Consider the following 19,065-nt stretch of genomic DNA (forward strand, 5'->3'; position numbering starts at 1 on the left):
TGTTTCTGGTTTTGTGTCGAAAGAAAATTGGATCCTTCGATTATTTAAACAATACTTCAATCTGTGTTTCTGTTTTCAACACATTGTCTCACAGTGAAGAAAATGCAACTGGTTTGTTCGACGAGTAGGATGTTTAGGAAACCTAGGTGGCGAGGCGTGAGGACAGTGCGCAACGCCTCTAAGCAAGACTCCTGTGAGCTACTATTGAATAGTACGAGACCTCTTACTATGATTACAAACTAGCTCTCACGATGAAAACGGTCGGTTACGATCAATTATCTATAGTTTTTAGCCCGTTTTCCAAGAAACTTGCTGCCACGCTCTAAGCAAAGAGTACAGACCGTTCAAATTATGTTGATTATGCCACTGTATTTTAGCGAATTTCCATCGTTTTGTAACGAAAGTTCTTGTATGACAGTGTTGGATAAAACGGCCCCTATATGCCTGAGTAACTGACGTGGAGTGGATAATACATACACTGATATCTTACAAAACATTGCAGAGGAATGTGCGTGGGACATCATAACGCAAAACACACAACACTATGTGGTGACGTCACAAAAACAATAGTGAAAGTGTGATTAGATATGCAAGTAGCCTGACAGTGGTTCTGCACATATAATCTCATTCACATTCATAAATACTAGACACAATATTCCTTTGATCTTTCAAAAGGATGTTCGAGAACTCTTGACTTTATTATGGAAAATCCAGTCCATCAATAAAACTCCCGTTAAAATGTGGGTCTACTGTTGAATGCCATCTGTTTATTGGTAGACTTTTTTTCCTTTTTTCACAACAACTGCATATATGTTGTTACATTTGCCATTGCTACTTAAATCCGCACCCTCCTCTTCAATATTTTGTAGGGAAGCCGACTTGGTCGTTCCTTTGAATACGTTTCCAACATACGGCTTTTGTGAGGAAAGTATTGCGGACGAAGGTTCTGTTTGATTGACGTAAGTTGGGTTGTGAGGTTGATTGCTCGTAATCTTTAACTCATCTGTTAGTAAAAGTAAATTTGTATAAAAGCGTTAGTATACTCAGAAGTCAAGCTTTTGGCAAGTTTTTTATTACTTGTCTTACAAATTTCTTCGTGTTCGTGCGTTTTCAGCCTTTCCGATCTTTAATAAAAGATTTTTATTAAATGATAATTAAAGCAACCTTTAAATGTTGTAAGTTATCTGTTTAAGTCAAGCACTGTCACAAAGTGGACACACACAAATATTTTGTTATTAATCATCATAAATTTGAAAATCATGTGCATACAATAAAAATGACGTCAAAAACATGTTTATACTTTATCCGTTTGTGACAATAAATGATTGTGGCGATGCAGATTGCAATGAAAGCAATTCCCACCAAAGAGGCAATAAGAGCATACGAAACTACGCCAGTTGTTTTCTCATCTGGAAAAAGGAAAATTATAAGAACAGAGAAGTAAAAACTCAAAAACAATCAATAAAACGCAATATTTTAATGTTTCTTTCGTGCTTTATCTGCGTTTTTAGAAGCACGTAACCTACAAGCAGAAGTATCTTTTTTAGGTAACTTCACTTATTTTAACTATTATGCACCTAAATCCTGTGTAGTTTGTGTTAATTTGTGATTATAAATAAAGTTGCTTTATAAATGAATGAAACATTTAAAGTGAGCAGCAAAATGCTTGCTATGCAGTCCTGCATCACCTTTAAGTGACGTTTATTCAAAACTTCTTTCATTATTAATTTGGTTGTAAAACGAATCGTTGGGGAACTTTTTGTAATTTCTACAGAACGTGATGTTCGCGTGGTCGTTTTGATAACAGTGGCAGCTGTATAGATAACACATCAATATATTGGTCTACATATATTTGTACGTTTGTAATGCCGTCATGTCATACCTGAAAAAGCTCTTTGATAAATATATCTAGATGTGTGGGATGTACAATTAACATCTTTCCATCCGAAATTTGAATCAAGTTCATAAATCCAACCCATTATCACACAATCCTCATTTCCTCCTATGTTGTTTGGTTCCCCTGAATTCCACTGTGCTACATCAACACTTGTTCCATCTGTCCACTTAAACATGTTAGCGCCTGTGACTCTCGTAGCCCCGATGTAAAACGAGTAGGGAACATCTAAAAAAGGTTTGTAAACTCATCGTGTGTCGTACAAATAAACAAGAAATATTTTGTTAAGCATAATTTATAATCGTCCATCGTCACACCCAACTGCACTAACAAGACCTAAGGTCGAAGCAGTGGTCATATGTGTATGCAGCTCACACTACAATTTATGTTGTTTAAAACACTTGCATAACATTCAATCGAAAGTCACTCTCTTGTAAAAAAAACTTTGATCAGCTAATCTTAGTGGAATGCCAATAACCCTGAATAATCGTCAAAGATCGTCTCGTAAAGGCAAGTGCAGTTGGGCGGTCTACCTAGTCATGCGATAGCAGGTGCCAAAGTAATAATTTTAAAGCTCTAAAGAGGGTGTACACACTGTTTCGAAGTATTTAGTTTCATCTGGACAGCTGGTGACTGTGGCACTGGGCTGGCGTTTAAACTAATTTTCGGTCATCGTCGATCCCTTGGGTACCAAACTAGGTACCAATCCACCGTGGAGCGCAACAGCTGCTTGGTATAGGATGGTGCTACCAGCCGTTTGGTCACAGTACGCTCCACGGTGGTTCTCAAGACTATGAAAATAAGTTTCGGTGCTGGTTAATGCCCACCGTGTAGACCTTTTTCTCAATAGAAAATTTGTCTCAAAATCACAAAGCAAACCAGTGATGCACATAAGTCAATTTTACGGTTGAATGAGTGCACATGCAAAAATTATGCTGAAAATGGAGCACAAAATTCAGGCTGTGTTTGTGGAAAAATGAATTCGTTGTACTTCAAGCACCGCAACCTTCCAGTGACGTTTTAGCCATTCAGCACCGCAGCATTCAGGTTGTAGGCCTGAAAGTACAAAAACATTATTCTGTAACTTGATTCTCGGCAACAAGCAAGTTTTTGAATCCATTGTCATGTGAGTCTGATCATTTTGCCAACGAACGTTACAATTTTTATTACTAACTGCGCTCTACCACTACCTGACGGAAAGTTTTTGAACTACACAATATGGATCACAAGTCAATATTCCGAGTTAGTATGCAGTATGCACTTTCCGTTTGGGCAGCGAACCGGGTACTCCACGCTACGCCTGTATTTTCAAGTTTGCCTTTTAGGAAAATGTTACGTTACACAAACAAAAGTTATGTATATATGTGCCAAATTGAAACATCATGATGATTCCATTGGAAATACAAACATAGTGGTAGCAAGCGGCGAACCCACAAAACTATGTATCGCAAACAAACATTAACATGCTTGGCACTTTGCGCGTAAAGTATTCATAGCCACGGGGTTAAAATATCATTGTGTGTGGTAGAAAACCCAACCTGGCAGTTACGTCTATATTTGAGTGCACGTACCTTACCATGTGGGTTGAGATCCTACGCCTGTTCGTGTGGCTGTGAAACAAGTGCTGGAAAGTGAATCACTTTGTTATGCAGTTCTTGATATCCAGTCAATTGCATCAGTCATTATGAAAAAAATATACAAGATTTTTGTTTTTATTTCATGTGTGGTTTTACCAGTCACTACTCAAACATGGCACCAGTTTGAAGGTTACGAGTATTACATCGAATACAGTGCAGCCAGTTCTTATGTTCAAGCTCAAAGTGGATGTGCTGCAAGAAATGCTAATGTGGCAAATGTTAAAACTACTCAAGTGTTCAACTTCCTTGTTGGAAAGATAAATGTTACAGGTGAGCAGTAAACAGACATTTTTTACGACGTCAGCTAAAATGTTTACAATTAACCTCGGTTGCTTGTATTCATGGTGGGCAAATTGCTTGACAACGTAATTTTGAAAACTTTTGATGAAAACTAAATTAAAAAATTATGTGATATGCGAGTGGTGATAGTTATAGGCATCTGTAAGTTGCCAACATTTAAAATTTGATTATGGCAATCACTTTTTCAGACTATCCTTACTCGTTTTACATCGGCGCAACGAGAGTCACAGGCACCAACAACTTTCAGTGGACAGATGGAACAAGTCTTGATGTAGCACAGTGGGGTGCATGGGAACCAAACAACTCAGGAGGAAATGACGGTTGTGTGATGATGGGTTGGGTTTATGAACTTGATTCAACATTCGGATGGAGAGATGTTCCTTGTTCGCCTTCATACACATCAAGATATATTTGCCAGAGAAGTAAGTTTGATCACGATAAGTAAAAACATTGCCGTTAGATTACACTTAAAAATTACAAGGGTAGTGGCTGATTGAGGCTTGGCCCCCATTGTAATGTTGATTTGCATTTCAAACTTTATTTTTAACACCACAGTGATTCAGTAAGTTGCAATCAATATGCACATTTGTTGCAGTAACCACAGAACAACAGTCAACGATGAAATTGACTACTCAACCAACAACCCAAAAAATAACAGCTGCATTAACTTCATCTGTAACAACACAGGAAACAACAACAGCAACCACTACATCTTCACCACGCCCAACAACACAAAAAACTGCGCCCACATCACCAACATCAACATACCCTACGGAAACGACAAAAATCAATCATCATTTGGATGGTATGCACAGTTATCACCCAAAACATACGCATTTAGAATTCTATGTTGATTTATGTGTGATGGACTTTCTTGTTGCAAGAATTTTTTATGTTTAGAATCCACAATGAAAGGAAGTTCGTTTTTTACAACGAGTGATTTAGAAACACCGATGACCTATTTTCTTGGACGTAAGATTCTCACTTCTAAAAATATGTGAAATCTTTGCTCCAAATGTGAAAAGATGATAATACAATCATTTTGATTTCTCGGCTAAGTACATTCAAATCGGCCGAGTACATTCACCATTAAGTAAAACATTTGGACATGAGCCCTAAAGCAAATAGAAAGCAGATTCTCACAACGGGTATCAAAAAAAAATCTTTGCTTTGTTTTTGCAGTCGAACGTATTATCGTAATATCTTCTGTTTCGTTCTTGTTCGTCATAATCATCATTTGCTGTGTTGTCATCTGTAAGTTAAGAAAAAGGTGAGAAAGCTTGACGCTTGACGTTTCTTGTTCCGGCATTTATATGATTTTACACCTTCTGCCCCATGCGTAAATAACGGTGATTGTTCAATCTAACAGGCACATTAATTTGCTCGCAGTTACAACCGATGCTGTACAAATCCTATAATAACAGCACAGTACGAACTGATTTAAAATACTTTTTGAAAGGATATCCCACCTAACAACGCAAATTACGCCTTCTCGTCAAAACACGTCTTCTGCAAGATATGAAAATTTTGATCTAGCGCAACGACAGCAACAAAAAATACATTCATACGAAGACATAATACCAGGTGTGTAAAATAAATAATGCAACTTAGCCCTGAACTCTTCCTACCGAGTTCATTTTGTATTTGTCCCAATTATCCAAAACACATTCTACAGTTTGAAGACTAACCTTGACATGAAAACTGGCGCAAATTATCACATTCCTCCCAAGCATCGACTTTTCATTGGAACACCAAGTTGCCCCTAGATTTTTTTACTTCAATATATTTTTCATTATAGGAAGTATATAAAAAATAAATTTTATAGGTGTTTCTGCTACGTCTATCCGACGCCCATCCTACGTGAACGTGAAACTGACAACAGCGACGACAAATCAAGCTGCTTATGTTGAATTTGTGGCATAACTAGCACATTGTCAACATTTTCAAAACGATTTAACTATCTGATTGTTAGTTTGTAAGGTATTTTTACATTTGCATTACTGTTGGCTGACTCCGTTGTTGTGTTGTTTTTTTTAGCGATACTGACGATGCCTGCACAGACAGGCGAAATATATATGTCGTAAAAACTTGAAACAGACAGACGACTTAGGATTATTTATCATTTTCTGCGATTTAACTATTGCTGCATTTTTTGGTCGAATTATAAATTTGGACATCGCATCAACCTTTAACATTTCGACCACATGGATTTCTCTGTGTTCATTTTTGGAGCACTGCATAACGTTGACGTACGGTTTTGAAGGTCAACATTACAACACATGCAACAATGTGACTGCTTTTGTGGCTATTATATTTTTCGTTAAGATTTTCAGCTCTGCGATGTTTATATAAATTACTGTAATACTGTTGAAAGTGCGTTTCGACAAATGTTTTTTGTATGCCTTTTGTATAACCTTGTAATCATCAACTGTTCTCATTTGTAAAATATCCACGTGATGTTCGTTGTACGATCAGTCTTTACATGTATTTACCACAGGTGACTTGCAAGTGGGTGTAAGCATACGTGTGCATGAGGAGATCTTTCCAAAAATTGTTTGTGACACAACTTGTCTGCACCCACATGATAAGTTCGGAAAACCTGTGTGACGTTTTGTGTTACATGATCCTATTTGCTGGTTTATCATACATGTGAATAAAGTAACTGTTTTGTGGACAAGATGCGCAATAAACATCAAAGTACAGAAAATCATTGAGCTTGATTTAAACTTCAACAAGACCTATATGTCCCAATACCCATTAAAACGTGTTTGTGCCACCCACACCTTCACAGAAAACACCATAAATTATAACAGTGTGTGGAGGTTACATCACTAGCGACAGCAGTGAAAGCGTGTTTTGATATCACAGGGTATATCTCACAAACACAAGGATTCAAAAGACAAATGTAATCTCGCCTGGCTGAATGTTTATTACAATAATACCAAATCAAGCACTTTGCTTGTGGTGCGCTACAATGTGACTCGTCCTCCACAGTGGGAGTGAAAAACTTTGCGCCTGTCAGTTAAAACGGTATAGTTCACTGCTATTGTCAACCAGCTCCACTGATTATAGGTTGAAATAGGGTGCACTACTGTTGTCAATACCAACCTAAAACAAGTGAATATGTAATTTATGTTTGACGTACAGTTTATCTGAGCACAGGCAAAAGTTTTGGAAAAGCAATTCTTTGAGCCAAAAACACTTAAACTTTGTTGCAGCGAAAACATATACTTTAATAATAAATTAAGTTCTAAATATGAATAAGTGGTTACTCAATAAGTATTATTGAAGGTACAAAACACAAAGCAACAGTGAACGCGTACATTATTACCATTTGAAGAAAGGTAATTTTTTCATCAAACAACCACAAAATTGTTGTCAGTGTTATGTAATATTTATAATAAGGACCAGTAACAAGTTAAAACAAGACCTCACTTATCACTGCAAGGTATGGGATACAACGTAGCCTACTACGCAGTATAACTAACGTGATGAGATGAGCTGTTACGTAATAGTAGCTTTTATCCAGTGTTTCATAAACAAAACTGGCAGAGACACTGAGAGTAACATTAGGGTAATGACAGAACAGATCTAGCCAAATTTTTAGTTTTATGTCATAACAGCAATCATGTAATACATGTTTAATTACAAAGAGAAGGCCAAACCAGCACCACAGGATTTAGGCATGAGCTGTATGATGGTCACATTAAAACGATTGAGTGGAGAACAATACAATGTGAATAACCACACGCTTTCAAACGTTTACAAAACACTGCAGAGGAGCGCGTTCTGGCGATAGAGTTGATGTGGGATTTTAAATCATAACTTTCTACATAAGAAATCACAACAGTGTGTGGAGCGTGGAGTTTGAGTCACAAATACCAACACTGGAAAGGTGTTTTGATAGTTATATACAAGTAGTTATATTTCAAAAACACAAGAAAGTGACGCACGAGAAATGGTGGAAGACACTGCTTTATTCAATATAACAATGAAATTGTCCATAATACATACGTGTGGAAGGTTGGTAGGAAATAGTGAGAATTCAATGAGCGAAAACGGCAAAAGTTAACAAAATACTTCACAACAAAAATCAACCTTTGCGCACTTTTACTGCTTTGTCTTGAACTGAAAAATATTTACATGGCGCGTTTGAAACTAAACTGCGTTGATTAGTGGTGAGAGAAGAGTTTGATTTCCAATTCAAACAATCACTTCCAATATCACTTTTCATGTGGCGATTTTGACGGTTAGTTAATTTTTCGGTTTTCCGTTGTTCTTTTTGATTACACTGGCATATACGTCACCACAAGCCTCATCGTCCTTTAATGCTGTGTCCTCCACCGGGATAGTATCATAACATGCATCGACTTTTGGGAGTGATTCATCACCGAAAGATTCCTCATCAATATCAAAGTATAATTCTGCTTGCACAGACCCATTGGTTGCGGTCTCGTCATCCGTTCCATTGTGTTGCGTAGATGCCGTTTCGCCGACCACACCACTGTTATCCGGGTTCTGTCCATCAGGTGCTTTGGATGTTACGTCGCATTGATTGACGTAAGTCACGATATTGGGCCGTTTGCTTCTAATTTTTGCTTCGTCTGTATGCAAGTCGTCAAAGTGAAAGTAAAACAAAAAACAACTTTTATGATAACCGATTTTACCTATTTCGGCGTATTCAGGATGGTTCCGCTTTTGTGACCTTGAAATACAATTAGTTTTTTTATTATAATTGTAAATTTATTTTCAAATTGCATCATACATAAAAAAATCTGATAGTATTAAATCAACTACGTATACACCCAAGCTATTTTTTGTTGAAAAGAGTGTGTTCTATAGATACCATGTGTGCTATAGATACAAAAAACTATGTCTCATCAGTAACTCAACTTTATTGTGTCAATACTTTTAAAACAATTTCCAATACTTTTTGCGCTTGAGTGTACAGATGCACAAGGCAACAGTAATAGCAAGAAAGACAATTCCCGCCCCCGAGGCAATGAGAACAACAGAAACCATGTCTGTTGTTTCTGTAACTAAAAACACTAAAAAAAAACATTTAAACATGAATTTAGCTCAGCTTGATTAACATTAACTGAACAGCCTAATTAGACAGTTCTGCTAGATATTTTCTTTGATAAAAATTTCGCCAACCGCTATAAGCTTTGATAGATAGGATCATCTTTGCACCTGATTGATCTTTTGGTTTTGTTGTCGGGTCCCAGTAGTTAGAAGTTGTTTCTGAAATAATTACGTTAATAATCCTGTTAGTAAAAAGAAAGAAATTTGTGCTATTGGTAATCAGTTCAGACAACAGACTTACCTTCAATCAAAATTGTGTTTACGTCTTGTATATTGTTATAGGATGGGAAAAGAGTAGATGAAGTACTTGAATTACGAGTAAGAATTTTCGATGCAAGTGTCAGTTGGGTAGACGTTGTGTTGACTGTATAAGTACCTGTTTGTATGCGTGCATAATACATAACGGATCCATATACTATTATACAATATGTTCACAAAAAGAATAAACGTGATACAGTTTCTACGGGTAACACAATAACTTCATGTTAAAACTTGATACACGTTTTGTGGCAATGTTGGTATGCAAATAAAGTGGTTTGAGTACTTGGTGTGTTGATAAAAATTTCTGTAGTATGTGAAGTTTCACTGGTTGACATTCTTGTTGCAAAAGTGGAATAACGAACATCTGTATAAAGACAAACAGTTACCAAACAGGTACAAACAAAAAACAAACATTTAATTTTTGTTTAGTTTTTGTGTATAATATAAGATTAATTCTCGATAATACCTGGCCCAGAACCAATTTACGAACGAATTGTTGTGCTTTTTACTAAAATGAGATATCTAACTTGAACTAGATCTTTGACAAATATATCTTGATGTGTAGTCAGGTAAACATTTAACATCTCTCCATCTGAATGTTGATTGAAGTTCATAAACCCAACCCATTATCACACAATCCTCATTTCCTCCATTATTGTTTGGTTCCCCCGGATTCCACTGTGCTACATCAACACTTGTTCCATCTGTCCACTGAAACCTGTTGGTTCCTTTGACTCTCGTAGCACCGATGTAAAACGAGTAGGGAACGTCTACAAAAAAATAAAAATATGTTAATTACAATCGTACTAGAAATGCAACAACACAGAACATATTCTAATAAAGACCAAATTTGAATACTTTCTCCTTAGATGTTAAAAGCATTTGTTTTACTCTGAATGCGGTGTGTATTCTTTCGTTGTATCGACATGATTATATATCATTGTAGTTTGTGTTAGTCTCGTTTCAGGCGCTGTTGTTTACATTTTAGTATTGCAGTATTCGCTGTAAGTAAGTGTCAGTATTCAGCAGATATTCTACGACAGAGCGTAATTCTCCCACGTGAGGAAATCGCCATCACACTGGCGCCTGACTCGATAGCCCCCAAGGTTGTATACGTTCCCATGATATATTGTAACATTTACTTGCATAGTTCATTTGCGTTGTGCTCTTCTGCGATATTGTGATTCAGTGTTTCAAAATCGGATTAGCGTGAATGTCGAATCTCAAATAGGAACGTGAATGACGACTATTTGTACATCCTGATTTTTAAATCAAATGCCTTGTTCTTTAAAACATGCAACATACCATACACGAAAATTCAATAACACACTTGTTGCACTTATCTTTCCGATAAGAAAGTCGAACAATTGAGTTGTTTTAACATTTGCTACATTAGCATTTCTTGCAGCACATCCACTTTGAGCTTGAGCATAAGAACTAGCTGCACTGTATTCGATGTAATACTCGTGACCTTGAAACTGGTGCCAGGTTTGGGCGTTGACAAGATGAACAACACATATTATGACCCCGATGAGATCTTTCATAACGAACTAAAAAACGTGCTTCTGGTTTTGTGTCGAAAGAAAATTGGATCCTTCGATTATTTGAACAATACTTCAATCTGTGTTTGTGTTTTCAACACATTGTCTCACAGTAAAGAAAGTGCAACTGGTTTGTTCGACGAGTAGGATGTTAAGGAAACCTAGGTGGCGAGGCGTGCGGACAATGCGCAACGCCTCGAAGCAAGACTCCTGTGAGCTACTATTGAATACTACGAGACCTCTTACTATGATTACAAACTAGCTCTCAAGATGAAAACAGTCGGTTACGATGAATTATCTAAAGTTTTTAGCCCGTTTGCCAAGTAACTTGCTGCCACGCTCTAAGCAAAGAGTACAGACCGTTCAAATTATGTTGATTATGCCACTGTATTTTAGCGAATTTCCATCGTTTTGTAACGAAAGATCTTGTATGACAGTGTTGGATAAAACGGCCCCTATATGCCTGAGTAAATGACGTGGAGTGGATAATACATACACTGATATCTTACAAAACATTGCAGAGGAATGTGCGTGGGACATCATAACGCAAAACACACAACACTATGTGGTGACGTCACAAAAACAATAGTGGAAGTTTGATTAGATATGCAAGTAGCTTGACAGTGGTTCTGCACATATAATCTCATTCACATTCATAAATACTAGACATAATATTCCTTTGATCTTTCAAAAGGATGTTCGAGAACTCTTGACTTTAATATGGAAAAGCAAGTCCATCAATAAAACTCCAGTTAAAATGTGTGTCTACTGTTGAATGCCATCTGTTTATTGGTAGACTTTTTTCCTTTTTTCACAACAACTGCATATATGTTGTTACATTTGCCATTGCTACTTAAATCCGCACCCTCCTCTTCAATATTTTGTAGGGAAGCCGCCTTGGTCGTTCCTTCGAATACGTTTCCAACATACGGATTTTGTGAGGAAAGTATCGCGGACGAAGGATCTGTTTGATTGACGTAAGTTGGGTTGTGAGGTTGATTGCTCGAACATCTAAAAAATGGTTTGTAAACTCATCGTGCTAGTGATGTACAAATAAAAAAGAAATCTTTTGCTTGCTTAGCATAATTTATGATCGTCCATAGTAACACCCAACTGCACTAATAAGACCTAAGGTCGAAACAGTGGCCATATGTGTATGCAGCTCACACTATAATTTATGTTGTTTGAAACACTTGCATAACATTCAATCGAAAGTCACTCTCTTGTAAAAAAAACTTTGATCAGCTAATCTTAGTGGAATGTCAATAACCCTGAATAATCGTCAAAGATCGTCTAGTAAAGGCAAGTGCAGTGGGGCGGTCTACCTAGTCATGCGATAGCAGGTGCCAAAGTAATAATTTTAAAGCTCTAAAGAGGGTGTAGACACTGTTTCGAAGTATTTAGTTTCATCTAGGCAGCTGGTGATTGTGGCACTGGGCTAGCGTTGAAACTAATTTTCGGTCATCGTCGATCCGTTGGGTACCAAACTAGGTACCAATCCACCGTGGAGCGCAACAGCTGCTTGGTATAGGATGGTGCTACCAGCCGTTTGGTCACAGTACGCTCCACGGTGGTTCTCAATTTGTAGAGCATTTACCTGATACACTTATCTTACTGATAAGAAATTTGAATATTGGAGTTGTTTTAACATTTGCCACATTAGCATTTCTTGCAGCACATCCACTTTCAGCTTGAGCAAAAGAACTGACTGCACTATATTCGATGTAATACTCGTGACCTTCAAACTGGTGCCATGTTTGAGCATTCACAAGATGAACAACGCAGGTTATTACATAAATCAGGTTCTTGATGTCGACGTAAGAACCTAATTTCATTTGAGCTTTGCTACAGTTTACGTACTTTGACATGAACAAACAAACATAATTCCAAGTTGTTGCAAATAACGAAGAGAATTTATATTCGATACTTATCCATATACCTACATTTCTACGCATTATGTTGCTCTCTGCTCTACCACGAAGATCGGTTATTTTTTACCGCGCATATAAACATGAAGAAACGTCTGGCGTCTCGGTACAAGGATATGCGTCACATGCTATAACAAGACTCGACACCTTCAATATTACGGTATGATGTTTTGTGTAAAATCGGCTTTGTGATGGGAAGGCGTAACAAGACTATGAAAATAAGTTTCGGTGCTGGTTAATGCCCACCGTGTAGACCTTTTTCTCAATAGAAAATTTGTCTCAAAATCACAAAGCAAACCAGTGATGCACAAAAGTCAATTTTACGGTTGAATGAGTGCACATGCGAAAATTATGGTGAAAATGGAGCACAAAATTCAGGCTGTGTTTGTGGAAAAATGAATTCGTTGTACTTCAAGCACCGCAACCTTCCAGTGACGTTTTAGCCATTCAGCACCGCAGCATTCAGGTTGTAGGCCTGAAAGTACAAAAACATTATTCTGTAACTTGATTCTCGGCAACAAGCAAGTTTTTGAATCCATTGTCATGTGAGGCTGATTATTTTGCCAACGAACGTTACAATTTTTATTACTAAATGCGCTCTACCACTACCTGACGGAAAGTTTTTGAACTACACAATATGGATCACAAGTCAATATTCCGAGTTAGTATGCAGTATGCACTTTCCGTTTGGGCAGCGAACCGGGTAATCCACGCTACGCCTGTATTTTCAAGTCTGCCTTTTAGGAAAATGTTACGTTACACAAACAAAAGTTATGTATATATGTGCCAAATTGAAACATCATGATGATTCCATTGGAAATACAAACATAGTGGTAGCAAGCGGCGAACCCACAAAACTATTTATCGCAAACAAACATTAACATGCTTGGCAATTTGCGCGTAAAGTATTCATAGCCACGGGGTTAAAATATCATTGTGTGTGGTAGAAAACCCAACCTGGCAGTTACGTCTATATTTGAGTGCACGTACCTTACCATGTGGGTTGAGATCCTACGCCTGTTCGTGTGGCTGTGAAACAAGTGCTGGAAAGTGAATCACTTTGTTATGCAGTTCTTGATATCCAGTCATTTGCATCAGTCATTATGAAGAAAATATACAAGATTTTTGTTTTTATTTCATGTGTGGTTTTACCAGTCACTACTCAAACATGGCACCAGTTTGAAGGATACGAGTATTACATCGAATACAGTGCAGTCAGTTCATATGCTCAAGCTCAAAGTGAATGTGCTGCAAGAAATGCTGATGTAGCAAATGTAAAAACAACTCAAGTGTTTAACTTTCTTGTCACAAAGATAAATGTAACAGGTGAAGAGTAAATAGACATTTTTTTACAACGTCAGCTAAAATATTTACAATTAACCTCGGTTGTTTTTATTCATGGTGAGCAAATTACTTGACAACGTAATTTTAAAAACTTTTGATGAAAACTACATTTAAATTATGTGATATGTGAGTGGTGATAGTTATAGGCATCTGTAAGTTGCCAACATTTAAAATTTGATTATGGCAATCACTTTTTCAGACTATCCCTACTCGTTTTACATCGGCGTAACGAGAGTCACAGGCACCAAAAACTTTCAGTGGACAGATGGAACAAGTGTTGATGTAGCTCAGTGGGTTCCAGGTACAGGGGAACCAAACAACCTGGGAGGAAATGAGGATTGTGTGATAATAGGTTGGGTTTATGAACTTGATTCAACATTCGGATGGAGAGATCAAACATGTTCACAAACATCGCGATATATTTGCCAGAGAAGTAAGTTTGATCACGATAAGTAAAAACTTTGCCGTTAGATTGCACTTAAAAATTACAAGGGTAGTGGCTGATTGAGGCTTGGCCCATTGTAATGCTGATTTGCATTTCAAACTTTATTTTTACCACCACATTGATTCAGTGAGTTGCAATCAATATGCACATTTGTTGCAGTAACCACAGAACAACAGTCAACGATGAAATTGACTACTCAACCAACAACCCAAAAAATAACAGCTGCATTAACTTCATCTGTAACAACACAGGAAACAACTACGGCAACAATTACATCTTCACCAAGCCAATTAACACAAAAAACTGCACCCACATCACCAACATCAACTTACCCTATGAAAACGACAAAAATGAAGCATCATTTGTATGGTATGAACAGTTAGCAAGCAAACTTACTCATTTATAATTCTATGTAGATTGATGTGTAATAAACATTCTTGTTGAATGAATTTTTTATGTTTAGAATCCACAATGAAAGAAAGTTCGTTTTTTACAATGAGTGATTTAGAAACACCGACGACCTATATTTTTGAACGTAAGATTCAAGCTCCTAAAAATATGTAAAGTCTATTTCAATTATGTATAGATAGTAAATACAATATTATTGATTTCCAAATTGGCCAAGTACGTTTGCAATTAAGCAAAACATTTGTTTAGCAAAAACGTGAGACCCAAAGGAAAACAAAGCAGATTTCACAACGGGTATCGAAAGAAAATCTTTGCTTTGTTTTTGCAGTCGATCGCATTATCCTAATATCTTCTGTTTCGTTCTTGCTCGTGATAACCATCATTTGCTGTGTTGTAATCTGTAAGTTAAGAAAAAGGTGAGAAATGAGTTGTTGTGATCGGTGAAGCAAGACGTTTTCTGTTTATACATTTATCAAACATGCAGACTAATTTGCTCACTGTATATATTTATGCTTTGTAATTGCCAGAATACAACGTTACTTAATTCTGACAGCACAGTATGACATGAATTAGAATTATTTTTGAAAGGATATCCCACTTATCAACACAAATCAAGCCTTCTTATCACAACACGTCTTCAGCAAGTTACGAAAATTTTAAACCAGATCGACAACAGCAGCAAAATCCACATTCATACGAAGACGTAATACCAGGTGTGTAAAATAGGTGATGTAGACTTGCACTGAATTCTCCCTGCCGAGTTCATTTTATACTTGTCCTAATCATCCAACAGAGATAATACTGTTTAAAGATTAATCCTAACCTGAAAGCTAGCACAAACTATCAAATTTCTGTCAAGCAGCATCATTTCGACTTTATTGGAATACCAAGTTGCTCGTAATTTCTTTCACTTCAATATATTTCTAATTATAGATCTATATAAATTTTACAGGTGTTTCTTCTACGTCTATCCGACGCCCATCTTACGTGAACGTGAAACTAACTACAGCGTCGACAAATCAAGCTGCTTATGTTGAATTTGTGGCCTAACTATCACATTGTTGAAACGTTTTGTCTATTCTTTCTCCTTCGTAAAACACTCGCTTGAAGTTCGATGTACTATCGGTTTTAAATATATTTACCGCAGATTACTTGCAAGTCGGTGTATATGCCTTCGTGTTGACGAGGTGATCTTATAAAAACGAATGCGATCAGTAATAGTGCAGTTCTTGTATTTCGTTATTCAATGGTATTTTGCGTTCATCCCTCGAGACGAGCATAAACATTGAGAAAGTGTAAACCTGTAAACGAAGTAGATGAGACGCATAATATTTTATGACTTCACAGAACACTGTTACTGGGAGATTGTTTAACTGTTTGTGAAACAACATATGTGCAGGCACACATAGATTTCCACCCACACGCCGCAACAGGAAAACCTCTGTGACGTTTTGTGTGACATGATTCTATTTGCTGGTTCATCGTTCAATACATGTCAGTATATGTGCCTCAAATGTGTCAACTTACATTCTTCCTCCTGATGAAGGTTGTTGGATAACAGCCGAAACGTTGAGAAACGTAAATAGAATAAAGTTTGCCAGAAGGGCAGTATTCAGCAATAAAATATGCCTGACAGCATCAGTAACAATGTACATGTCAGTAAAGTTTTGTGTCGTAAGAGTCAACTATTGAGTTCTACTTGTATATCCCAGTAGGAAATAAGTTTTGCGGGCCACAAGTAAGAAAGAAGCAAACGTATTATTTGTATTTTTTCAAAGGTTCAACATAAGTAACTACAACGATAAGTATGTATATCAACTAAATAAACTACAACAAAAAAATTGTAAAAAAGTAGCATCGGAGGGAAAATTTAATTCTGAAGACTTTGCGGTTGCTCTCTGTGTCCATACTTAAATAAAAATAAATAATAAAAGTATGTTGATCCATTTTTTGTTCGAACTTTCCGATCACCTTTGCAGTAAAAGTGCAGCTTTTTGGTTTCAAATAGGCGCCAGACGACCTGCAACTCTTTGATATATTTCTCATGTTAATCTTACTTGTTAAGGCTGGTAGTATCTGATTTAAGTCTTAGAAAAGATTTCACAATATTTGTTTAAGCGTAACACAAATACTGGGTTGAAAGCATATAATGATACTACGGTGATTAAAGGTAAGTTTTAACAAATAAATCACCTTACTGTGCAGTGTTTATTTAACTGATTATATTATAGATCATTACAATGGAAATGCTTGCGATCTTTGGTTTCATCGTTTTGTTAGTTTTACGTGTCAAAGCACAAACCTGGCACGAGTTTCAAGATTACGAGTATTACATTGAATTCAGTGCAGTCAGTTCTTATGCCCAAGCTGCAAGTGGGTGTGCTGCAAGAAATGCTGGTGTGGCAAATGTTAAAATAACTCAAGTTTTCAACTTTCTAGTGGGAAAGATAATCGTAACAGGTAAACATTATTTAAATTTCAGTAAATTGACTATTTTATCGCGTATAAAGTGTCTGAAAACTGAAAATTGGTTTTGGTTTGTTCTTCCGGTGAAACAAAAACAACAAATATACACATTTTGTTTGCAAAAGATTATATTCTTCTGACGCTTCGTCTGTACGAACGACTAGGCTTCGTCAGAAAGTAAATTAAACACAGTACTGGAACCAATGGCAAGAAAATTACGCGATGAAAAAGTACAACATTGGGTGTATAGCAAAAGAAAGCAAAAACTGTTGTAAACTCGCCTTTTCCGCAGACCATCCCTTCTCGTTTTACATCGGTGCCACAAGAATCACAGGAACCAACAAGTTTCAGTGGACAGATGGAACGAGTGTTGATGTGTCACAGTGGAATTCAGGGGCACCAAACAACATTGGAGGAAATGAGGATTGTGTGATAATGGGTTGGATTTATGAACTTGATTCAACATTCAGATGGAGAGATGTTCCCTGTTCATACTCATCAAGATATGTTTGTCAAAGTAAGAAGAAATGATAACTTACATATTGCGCTTCTGGAAGATTTAATGTGAGAATAATCGTCAATAATAATTATGATGCGGTCTCAGGACAGTTAATTTTTAACTGAACTGCCTACGATTTCCACGCTGTGTTCAGACCTGAGGTTTATTACATGCGCTTGATATTTTCGAGCAAAGTTTGAATTACTTTTAATAAGAAAAGGCGTAGAAAAATGATGCATTTTCAAAAACCCGGACATTAGACTAAAAACATAATTACCAATAATTTGTTCTGAATCCTTAACGTAGATCAGAATAATCTGTAGTTGCATCAATTCGCCTACGATAAACATGCCAACACACACTACAAAAATATTCATTTTACAGAAATCAAAACACAACAGTCAACGACTAAGCTTAGTCTTGTAACAACAAAAGACTTAACAACAGCATCTACGTCACCTGTAACAACACAAGCAGCAACTACACGCCCATCAACACACGAAACCAAACCTTCGTCCACTCCACATGCATCCCCGCGTACATCTCAATCTACAATGAACAACCGAATATCGCATGGTATGGGTCATTGTACCGAAAGTTCATTACCATTGAAAAGCCTACATAAAAAAAACGTCAGAATTCTTCTTATTTAACATTAAGAATCAACAACTGCACAGAGTTCAATTTCTTTCGTGAAAAATGCAGGAACGTCTGATAGCAGTCTCAAAGGTAAACTGGAAATTGTTAAAATATAACAACCTTTAATGTAACGTGTCGCGTGTTTCCTTCTTTGTATGTAGATTCCATCTTTGTTTGTATTATTGTGTTCCTGGTTATAACAAACATCGTTTCCTGTGTTGTGATCTGGAAACAACGAAATGACAAACGGTAAAATTACATCCAACGAAACAATTTTGAACTTAAATAGCATTTGGCTCAGAAGTGAATCACAAAGCAACACAGAATGTAAAAGGGCTCGTCATAGAGAGTGCACAGAGAATTACGAAAACCCTGATCCTGCACAACAACAACAAAGTCAATACGCATACGAGGAAATATCAGGTATGAGTTTGGACGTAGACTTCGTAAACCCAGTATTCATGTCCGCGATTAAGAAAAACGCGTCACCGTTTTAGGTGTTACCGCAACTGGTGGTTCTGCGTCGAGAAATCCAAGTTACGTGAACGTGAAAGGCAACGTATCTGCAACAAATGAAGATGCGTCTTACATTACTTTTTCTGTCTAGTTTAGATTCAC

General features: G+C 36.9%; 2 protein-coding genes across 2 annotated transcripts; both read left to right on the top strand.

Moving 5' to 3' along the window:
* The first annotated feature begins 4,720 nt into the window (after window positions 1-4,720).
* Window positions 4,721-5,754, top strand: LOC145889721 (uncharacterized). Its single transcript, XM_082980728.1, has 4 exons — window positions 4,721-4,803; window positions 5,014-5,101; window positions 5,291-5,415; window positions 5,657-5,754. Exons 1-4 carry the CDS (start codon window positions 4,740-4,742, stop codon window positions 5,752-5,754), a joined length of 375 nt encoding a protein of 124 aa, XP_082836854.1. The 5' UTR covers window positions 4,721-4,739.
* An 11,329-nt stretch (window positions 5,755-17,083) lies between these two features.
* Window positions 17,084-19,065, top strand: LOC145889728 (uncharacterized). Its single transcript, XM_082980743.1, has 7 exons — window positions 17,084-17,303; window positions 17,602-17,826; window positions 18,193-18,384; window positions 18,469-18,537; window positions 18,609-18,696; window positions 18,749-18,870; window positions 18,945-19,065. Exons 1-7 carry the CDS (start codon window positions 17,084-17,086, stop codon window positions 19,052-19,054), a joined length of 1,026 nt encoding a protein of 341 aa, XP_082836869.1. The 3' UTR covers window positions 19,055-19,065.

The sequence above is a fragment of the Ascidia mentula genome, chromosome 1, assembly GCF_947561715.1.
Source record: "Ascidia mentula chromosome 1, kaAscMent1.1, whole genome shotgun sequence".
Lineage (NCBI taxonomy): Eukaryota > Metazoa > Chordata > Ascidiacea > Phlebobranchia > Ascidiidae > Ascidia > Ascidia mentula.